This window comes from Sinocyclocheilus rhinocerous, unplaced genomic scaffold (genome assembly GCF_001515625.1).
Source record: "Sinocyclocheilus rhinocerous isolate Xijiao unplaced genomic scaffold, SAMN03320098_v1.1 scaffold680, whole genome shotgun sequence".
Lineage (NCBI taxonomy): Eukaryota > Metazoa > Chordata > Actinopteri > Cypriniformes > Cyprinidae > Sinocyclocheilus > Sinocyclocheilus rhinocerous.
The window spans coordinates 304,086-314,407 of record NW_015637539.1 but is presented as its reverse complement, the minus strand read 5'-3'; the positions used below and the strand labels follow the sequence as shown (position 1 = coordinate 314,407).

The 10,322-nt window shown below is 33.9% G+C and overlaps 1 protein-coding gene across 1 annotated transcript in view; it reads right to left on the bottom strand.

The window, feature by feature from the left end:
• Positions 1–10,322, bottom strand: part of LOC107749001 (ATP-binding cassette sub-family A member 1) — a 119,004-nt gene that overhangs the window by 92,636 nt on the left and 16,046 nt on the right. The window contains exon 7 of the mRNA XM_016564039.1: positions 5,070–5,284. Within this exon, the coding sequence (XP_016419525.1) occupies positions 5,070–5,284 (215 nt within the window). The remainder of the gene's footprint in view (positions 1–5,069; positions 5,285–10,322) is intronic.

Sequence of the window (10,322 nt, the reverse complement as noted above, 5' to 3'; positions counted from 1 at the left end):
CCATCAGTTAACATCTGGAGAAGACAAACGCTGAGTGTTTGTAACAAACAAATACATAATTTTTAATTTCAAGCCATTAATTCTGACCAAAATATGAATCCATAGTTCATAATAATGCTTCCTATAGTGAACATTTTTTTTTTCTCAGACATCAAAATCTACCCACATATTTGTTTTGGACTGTTTTGGCTTGTAAACGGTGCTTGATCTGTGCAGATTTCTCTCCTGATTCAGACCAGATTTTCACTAGAGGAACCGTTATTATAGAGGACTCATATTTTAGCCAGAAGCAATGGTTTGAAAAGAAAAATGTCTTGATGGATGTTTACAAACCCTCACCTTTTGGCTTCTCAATATGTTAACTGATTGACTGGAGTGGTGTGGATTATTGTGGTTTATTCTGACGGCACCCATTCACTGCAGAGCATCCATTGCTGAGCAAGTGATGCAATGCTACATTTCTCCAAATCTGATGAAGAAACAAACTCATCCTAGTCTTGGATGGCCTGAGCAAATTTAAATATATTTTTTTGGTCAATCATTGCTTTAAAAGCTCTTCATGGAACCACATGCCAATAAAGAAGCTTTATTTTTAAGAGTATGCATCTGAAATGTATCTGAGCATCAATGTCGTATCCAACTGCTCTATTGTTCATGGTCTTGGACTAGGACTAGAGAAGGACTTGAGACAGAGTCTAATCTCGAGTACTACAACACTTCAATGTGCCTTAAAGAAGCCTACTGAGTGAGCTATAGAGATGGGTCAAGTTAAAAAGATGAATCAAAAGATGCATCTCAGCAGGGTGGAAAGTTGAAAACTGATCCAGTGAAAATCATCTTAAAAGAGAGACTGAGCTCTATGCCGTGCATGCAGCACATGAAGTACCCCTCTCTCCGCTTCACAAGGAGAAAGCTGAACTCAAGCGTTTGGAGCAAGAAGACACCCTTGATGAAGCCACGCTGTCGGCAATCACGTCCCGTGAAGATGCCCCCATCTGTGTCGAATAAGGCAGTGCAGAGGGTGAAATTCATTCTTCCCACCGCAGAGGATGTAATTGTTAAACTCTCTGCTGCTGGTTTATTTAGCTGCTTAGATACAGCAAGTGGGTTTTACCAGATTCCTCACAATGAAGTCACAAGCTGACCACTTTAATCACTACAAGCGTCCCGCTTTGAGAATCATCACCAGTCCAGAAACTGCTCAAAGAAAACGACAGAGCAGGCATGTGATCAGCTAAGCAGCAAAAAAAAGACAACCTGCCCCGTCCATTCAATATGTCTGAATAATAAAATAACATTAATAATAACAACAACAACAACAATAATGATAGCAATTTAACTTTTATAAATATTGTATTATTATTATTATTATTAGTAGTAGTAGTAGTATTACTATTATAGTATTAATAATAATAATTATTATTGCTGTTATTGTTATTATCATTAAAACACTTTTATTTTACAGTACAATGGTAATGTACTTATTAAGTTAAATCTATAGAATTTAAATGAAAATACGAAAAAATATTTTTAATTAAACAAATCAAATACTTTACTATTGTACCATAAAATAAACAAGCATTTATTTTTCTCATTTTATTATTAAACGTTTATTATTATTATTATTATTATTATTATTATAGTACTTTATATATTATTATATTAAATACTTGTTTATTTTTCAGTACAATAGTAATGTATTTATTATTTGTTTAATTATAATTTATATGATCAAAATAAAAATGTTCAATAATAATAATTTTATAGAACTACAGTAAAATTGCAACACTAACGTTTACAAATGTTTTAATAGTTTTGCTTTCAAACGTAGAAACCATATGTTAGAGCTTTGATTTTGGCGAGACTTTAGACCTTCTCTTTTGCTCACAACAGATTTATAAATTATTCTGATTACAAGTTTGGGAAGATGGTTGGCATGCTATAAGCAACCCTAACAACACTTGCAAAGATGGAGTTTATATGAAGAAGCTATGCATGCAAGAAATAAATGCATTCGAAAATGCAGCAATTTTTTTTCTCACGTGGGTCATGCTTAAAATACGGAAATATGGAGAAAGCATCCCTACAGAGACTTCATATGGGTTAAAGGTGGCAGAACCGTACATGGATAAACTCTGTGTCTTCTGTGTCTTTGCTGAAACAGAAAAAAATATTTTTAATTAAACAAATCAAATACTTTACTATTGTACCATAAAATAAACAAGCATTTATTTTTCTCATTTTATTATTAAACGTTTATTATTATTATTATTATTATTATTATTATAGTACTTTATATATTATTATATTAAATACTTGTTTATTTTTCAGTACAATAGTAATGTATTTATTATTTGTTTAATTATAATTTATATGATCAAAATAAAAATGTTCAATAATAATAATTTTATAGAACTACAGTAAAATTGCAACACTAACGTTTACAAATGTTTTAATAGTTTTGCTTTCAAACGTAGAAACCATATGTTAGAGCTTTGATTTTGGCGAGACTTTAGACCTTCTCTTTTGCTCACAACAGATTTATAAATTATTCTGATTACAAGTTTGGGAAGATGGTTGGCATGCTATAAGCAACCCTAACAACACTTGCAAAAGATGGAGTTTATATGAAGAAGCTATGCATGCAAGAAATAAATGCATTCGAAAATGCAGCAATTTTTTTTTCTCACGTGGGTCATGCTTAAAATACGGAAATATGGAGAAAACATCCCTACAGAGACTTCATATGGGTTAAAGGTGGCAGAACCGTACATGGATAAACTCTGTGTCTTTGCTGAAACAGAAAAAGACCTCCTGAATAATGAAGACCTTGATAGTGTACCGCTCGGGTCAGAGGCTCCAGATGAAGTTCATGCAGTTCAGATGCAATGCAGAGCATGATCCTGGGAAGAGCCGGCGCTCTCATGGGGCCCGGATCAGCCGCGCTGAGATAACTACATACAGTACAGACGCCGCTCGTCAATAACTCCACAGAAAATGAAGCTCACCGGGGTGAACACTCAATTAGACGGCCAGAATACACGGCGAGGGCATCCAAGGTCACCGGAGAGTATTTTAGTCAGATCTGTAGTCAGATCGCTGGCCTTTATTTCACAGGACATCAAATTCAGCGTGCGGGCGCGCCGCTGATCTCAAGAGAATTACCCCGCGGACCGCCGGAGAAAATAGTGATAGATCTGTGTGAGCTAGTTGCATTAGATTACCATCACAGATCCTGCCACTCTCTCTTCTCTCTCCAGGATCCAGGCCTCTGAAAACAAACGTGCTCTTTGGGCATTGTATGCGAGTCAAGAATTTTGCCGCATGCAGTAAAAAATGTTCACAATATTTTCATTATTGGAGTACATTATATTGGAGTCGTTCAACTTCAAAATTTCACATTTAATTCAACGCGTGGCATGCAGCTTCTTTGCAATTATTTGTGAAATCTACAGTGAAAATAGCCTCAAATTAAATCCTGCACCAATTGTTTTTCAGTGTGCAAATGCTACCGCAATTTTTGAGAAAAGGAGAAGCAAATTCAGTCATTTTGGGGTGCAAAGTCAGGAAAAAAGTCCCATGAAATCCTGATGGGACTGATAAGAAAAAAAGTACTCTTTTACCTCGTGTTATTGACTTATGTTGATTCCTGTGAATTTGTGTTTGATGTAATTCATAATCCATGTTACCAAGTGGTTTCATTAGAAATTCAGAGTATAACTTCAGAAACGTCTGTGTATTCTTGATTCACAATTCACTCTCTTAACATTTTTTTAATAAATTAAACAAAACAAGTTGCAGTATTTAATGCATTGCAATTGCGGTATTTAATACATTTTTAAACCTTTTTTTTTCATTTTAAATCAATTTTTATTGTTATTTTTATTTATTATGCATGTTATTATTTTTATTTCTTATGCATCTGTTGTGATCATTGTATGATTATTTTAAATCCTCTTCATGCAAAGCATTTTGAATTAACATTGTTTATGAAATGTGCAATATAAATAAACTTTGAGAACTTAAGAATTTCTCAAGAATTGCATTTAGGAACATTTGAAAGAACTTCTTAAATTTATCTTACGTACATGCTTACAGTACATATAATAATTAATTAAATTAATATTGTTCTCAAGAAAATATTTGAGAATTGAAGAATTTCTCAAGAACTGCGTTTAGGAATATTTGTACAAACTTCTTAGACGTTAAGACATTTTGCAAGATAAATTCTAAGACGTTCGTACCAATGTTCTGAAATGCAATGCTTGATAAATTCAGAATAGAAAGTTATTAAGTATTTTCTTTTGTCAAGTATGTTTTGTTTTGTGTTTTGTTTTGTTTTGTTTTGTTTTGTTTTGTTTTGCTTTGTTGTTTTTTTAGGTTTTACCTGGGGCTGAATTCATCAAAACAATAAATATTTTGAATTTTCTAAGGTCGTTCTGGTACAGAAAAAAACAATAATAATAAAAAAAATAAAATAATAATACATATATATATATATATATGAAGATGAAATATATAAGATGAAAAAAAAAAGATGAAAGCTTAAGAAAATGTCTGAGAACTTAAGAATTTCTCAAGAATTCCATTTAGGAACATTTGTACAAACTTCCTAGAAGGTAAGAAATTGCATAAGGAGTTTGTAGAAATGTTCCTAGATGCAATTCTTGAGAAAAGTTCTCATATGTTATCTTAAGAACATTTCATTGTTGTTGTTTTTTTGTTTTTTTTTAAGGACATGTACAGAGACGACCTGGATCAAAAAAATAAAAAATAAGAAAGAAGTCATCTAACAAAATTTCCAAGCTTCTTTCTTATTTTCGTGGATCCAGCAGCAGGTCATCCCTGTCCATTCATGCTCTTTCAGTGCAGCTGCGGCTCATGAGCAGAAAATAACCTGCATCTTTCTGAAAGCATGTCAGCACTGCAACATGAAAGTGTTTAAAATTTCATGTGACACAATCAGCGGCTGTTTGCGTGTGTGAGAACGGCGGATTCAGTTCTCCGTGGATTTCTCATTGAGCTCGTTATGAGCACGTTCATCCTCGTTACACCAGTCTGCATCTCACGCAATGAGAGTCTGTGCTCTTCTTATTCAGATGCACTGCATTAGCGTCCCTCTGTGTCTGTGTTTGCACGTGTACCTCTGTGACGATGCTGCGTGTAACATTAGTGTCGGGAGCGTAGAGGATCTTTCCCAGCAGGAACGGCCGGAAGGTCCTCCAGAGCAGACGCAGGCTGGAAGTGCTCTCCAGCGAGTCCGTCAGGTTTTTACAGAACTCACCTGCAGAGACAGACGAGTGCATGTGCATGAATAAAACACAACCGCAAGAACAGGTTCAGATGCAGACTCAAGACGCACATGAGATGGGAGTGACTGACGCGTGAGAAACGGTGAGGATTGTTCATGTTTTTGATATTTTCATATTTCATATGCTCTATGTGTGTTGATCAGGGTTCATAATAATTATAACTATATACAAAAATAATAACAATGACTTAAATAACTATATAACTTTGTAATGTAAAAATAATGATATAAACTATATTAAAATTTGGTCATCATATAAAGTGATTGTGTCTCTTTAGGAGAAATAATTTGTATTCATATTACATATACAATGTCTTTTTGAACATTTTGAAGTGTGAAAATTATCACAATGTTGTGATAGAATTCAGAGAATATATTGTGAGAATAGATCAGAGAATATTAAAAAATATCTTCATTTGCGTTCTGTGTTTTGTGCCATCTGGAACAATGTGAAGGTGAGTAAATGATGAGAGTACATGATATTTAAAATATAACATATAAGGGATATAATTAAAAATAAACCATAACAAAAATCTATCAATCAATTGAAATCAATCAATACTAAAAAAAACTTGAATTTATTTAATTTTATTTAGTAAAATAACTACAACAATATATATATATATATATATATATATATACACACACACACACATATATACAGTGCTACTTGAAAGTCTGTGAACCCTTCAGAATTGTCTATATTTCTGCATTAATATGACCCAAAAGATCATCAGATTTTCACACAAGTCCTGAAAGTTGACAAAGAGAATCCAATCAAACAAATGAGACAAAAATATACACTTTGTCATTTATTGACTGAGAAAAATGATCCAGTGTTACACATCTGTCAGTGGCAAAAGTTTGTGATCTGACCCTCTTTTGCAGCAATAACTGCAGGAAAAAGATTATTGCATCTGCACAATGGTTTGTTGTAATTTTATCCCATTCCTCAGTACAGAAGTGCTTCAGCTCTGTGATATTGGTGGTGGGTTCCTCCTATGAACCGCTTGCTTCAGCTCCTTTGGATTAATGTCTGGACTTTGACTCGGCTTTTCCAAAACATTAACTTTGTTCTTCTTTAACCATTCTCTGATATAATGATTTGTGTGCTTGGGTTTCGTTGTCTTGCTGCATGACCCACTTTCTCTTGAGACTCAGTTCTCAGACTGATGTCCTGACATTTTCCTTTAGAATGTGCTGGTATAATTCAGATTTCATTGTCCCATCAATGATGGCAAGCCGTCCTGGACCAGATGCAGCAAAACAGGCCCAAACCATGATCCTTCCACCACCATGTTTCACAGATGGAATAAGGTTCTTATGCTGGAATGCAGTGTTTTCCTTTCTCCAAATATAACGCTTCTCATTTAAACCAAACACTTCTGTTTTGGTCTCATCCGTCCATTAAACATTTCTCCAACAGCCCTCTGGTTTTGTCCACATGATCTTTAGCAAACTGCAGACGGGCAGCATTAGCTCTATTGTTTATAATACTTTATGTATTTTAACAGTTTTGTATAATAAAACCATATGATTTCTTGCTTTTAATATTTTATTTGAACTAATTATTAAACGGGAAGCAATGCTCTTTTTGGAGAGCCGTGGCTTTCTCCTTGCAGCTCTCTGATTGTTCAGTGTTCTCCTGATGGTGGACTTATGAACATTAGCCAATGTGAGAAAGGACTTTAGTTGCTCAGAAGTTTTGTGGACTATTACACGTCTTGCTTTTAGAGTGATCTTCGTTGGCCGACCACTTCTGGGGAGGGTAACAGTGGTCTTGAATATCCTATTTGAATATCCTATTTGTACGCAATCTGTCTGACTGTGGATTTGTGGAGTCCAAACTCTTTAGAGATGACGTTTTAACCTTTTCCAGCCTGATGAGCAACAACAACTCTTTTTCTGAGGTCCTCAGAGATCTCCTTTGTCCGTGCCATGATTCACTTTGATAGATCCCTGCTCTCTAAATAAAACAGGGCAGGCAATGACACCTGATAGTCAAAACACCTCTGAACTGATGGACTCTAATTTCTCCTTCAAATTAACTTCTAATCCTAGAGATTCACATACTTTTGCCACTCACAGATATGTAATATTGGATCATTGTCCAGACAATTAAAAAAATTAATAAATTGTCTATATAGCTGTTTCATGCACAGAGGTGTTGAACAAGACAGCATGTCCTGGCATTTGACATACAGTATTTTGAAATAATATATATATATCTATATATGTCTATCTATCTATCTATCTATCTATCTATAATAAATCCATTTATCCTAATAAAAATAAAAACTACTTGCATCACATTTTTCATTTGATGCTTTTAATATTGTAGTTCTGTTGCGTTACGATTAAGTATTTAGCAATTGTAACATGTGACGAACTACACGTACTATCACTACTGCAACAACTAAACTTTTCAATAATCTACAATGTCTTTTTAATTATCGGTCAGTTGGATATGTGCATGCCTCATATCTCATATCATCTCATATCTAGGTTAATATCACCTCTGGCCTTCTTGACTAATTTAGGAGCATTTTATGCAATTACGCATGACACTGATTCTTAATTGCATATAAAAGCATAAAGCTTTTTTTTTTAATTGTGAGAAACTTCAGGGTAAAGTTGAAGTGTCTCTAAGTGGCTTTATAAATATCACCGCAGGTCAGCGTGAATAAAACATCCATTTGCTGCATTTGTATTTTATTTATTGAATTCTACACTCTTTTTCTTCTCAAATGCATTTCTTTTGTCACTTCACTGCCCTGCACAGAAAAGCCTTGATCTCAGCGAGCCAGAACCTCTCGAAATAAATGCAGAATAAATGAAATGCATCACAGGAAGACAAATCACTGCCTTCACTCTCCTGCAAAACTACATCATGACACTTCCCACAGCATTGTGAGACTCGATCCCGACGAAAGACTGCAATCAAATCAGCTCTCCTCAAAACTATATGAGCTTTCATTAGACTGAACATCAGCACAAACAAAAGAACAAAATCACCCAACAAACACAAACACTCAGTCTTATTTTAGTTGCATATTATTTATATACTGTAGTATTTATTATTATTCTAAATTAGCATTTTCAGTTTTCATTTTTTTTTTTAGTTTACATTTTAATAATTCTGTGTGTGCTTTTAGTTTTTTTTAGTTAAATATAAATATTTGCAGCTTTATTTCAATTAATGAAAATTATGCAAGTTTAGAACTGAAACTACAAAAAAAATCATGATAAGGCTTAGCAAGATCTGTATTTTATTTAAATATATAACATAATTAATATATGCATTGTGTATTTCAGAGTGTAACAGTTTTTTTTACAGTTGCAGTGTAACACATACTATTATTATTATTATTGTTGTTGTTGTTGTTAGTAGTAGTAGTAGTAATAATAATAATGCTACTACTACTACTACTACTACTACTACTAATGATAATAATAATAATATTAATCAATATGTTTGTTGTAAATACTTGTTTTTTATATTTTGTTTTTAAATGTATTACTATAGTAAAATTTCCTGTTTTATGTTTTAGTAAATTTTATTATTATTATTATTATTATTATTATTATTACTAATGCTACTACTACTACTACTACTACTACTACTAATAATAATAATAATAATACATATTATTTTAACGCCTTATTATTATTTTACAGACTTATTGACAGATAATTCTAACATTGTGCAGCCACACAAAAAAAACACCAAAACAAATATATATTTTTAATAACATTTTAAATTGTAAAAAAAAAATTTGAAGCCCTAATTTGAAGCTTTATTTCAGTTAATGAAAACAATTAATTTTTTTACAGTTTTAGTTAACAATAACAAAACTGTAAATACTAAAATGAGCATCACTAAATAATAGCTCAAAATGTGCATTATTATAATTGAGAAAAATGCAAAGATTGGTAGCCCTAATCTGATACCACAGTAGAGGAAAACAGCTTGCAACAATCACTGCTCGATTGAAAGAAGTGCAGTTGAGAATTAAACAGACACAATCACTCTGATTTCTGACTTATGACTTCCGTGGCACTCACTGCTACTGTTTTATTAGTGCAGGAGCATCAAACGACACACAGAGGAGCGTTCTGCTGATTTACTGAAAGATCAACAGCGCAGCCAAATCTCCCAGCGCTGCTAAATTCCCCATTATGTACAGCAGACGCACAAACACGCTTTCTGTATTTCATAACGCATCTGTCTGCTCTCCCACCAGAGAGACGTTAACGTGGCCTCGTCGACTGACACATCTCAGCATGCACGCGTACAATCCCGGCACGGCCGATTCAGAGAGACAGCGTGATCCCATCAGCATGCCAACAGGGCCGAGAAGCCACCAAAACAGACCCGAGCACAATGCAGCGCGGTTTGTGTGATTTGCGGTGTCAGAACAACAGAAAGCCGCAGCAGCGCTCGGGGAGAAACAGCCAATCCTATTTACTGCGGTTTCAAAGAGAAGGCAATTAACAGAGCGGCCCAACAGAGCCGCTAATTAACTCAGTCCTCCTGATATTCAGCGTTCTGTTCAAACACACGAGACGCTGTAAACAAACAAACAACATCAACCGCCTTCTGCTGAGTGAACTAGTCACTAGTCAGTTAACTAGGTTCTCCAGTTAAACCCAAATGATCCACTGGGAATGTTTACCAGCTCACTGGAGTGGAAAATAACTGAGTAACGGCTTAAATTATTACAATTTAAATGAATGATATCCTTTGTGAGAAAGTAGCACACTTAAGCATACTTTTAAAAACAGTACTTATTACAGAAATTATGTATTTAAAAGAATATACTTAATTGCAGGGTAGTTTTTTTTGTTATGCTGGTTGAAAGTCTCTTCACATCCCGATAACAATCACTAAATTAAAGGGGTCATATGATGCTTTTTTAAAGATCATTATTTTGTGTATTTGGTGTAACAGAATATGTTGGCATGCTTTAATGTTCAAAAAACACATTATTTTTCAAATACTGTACATTAT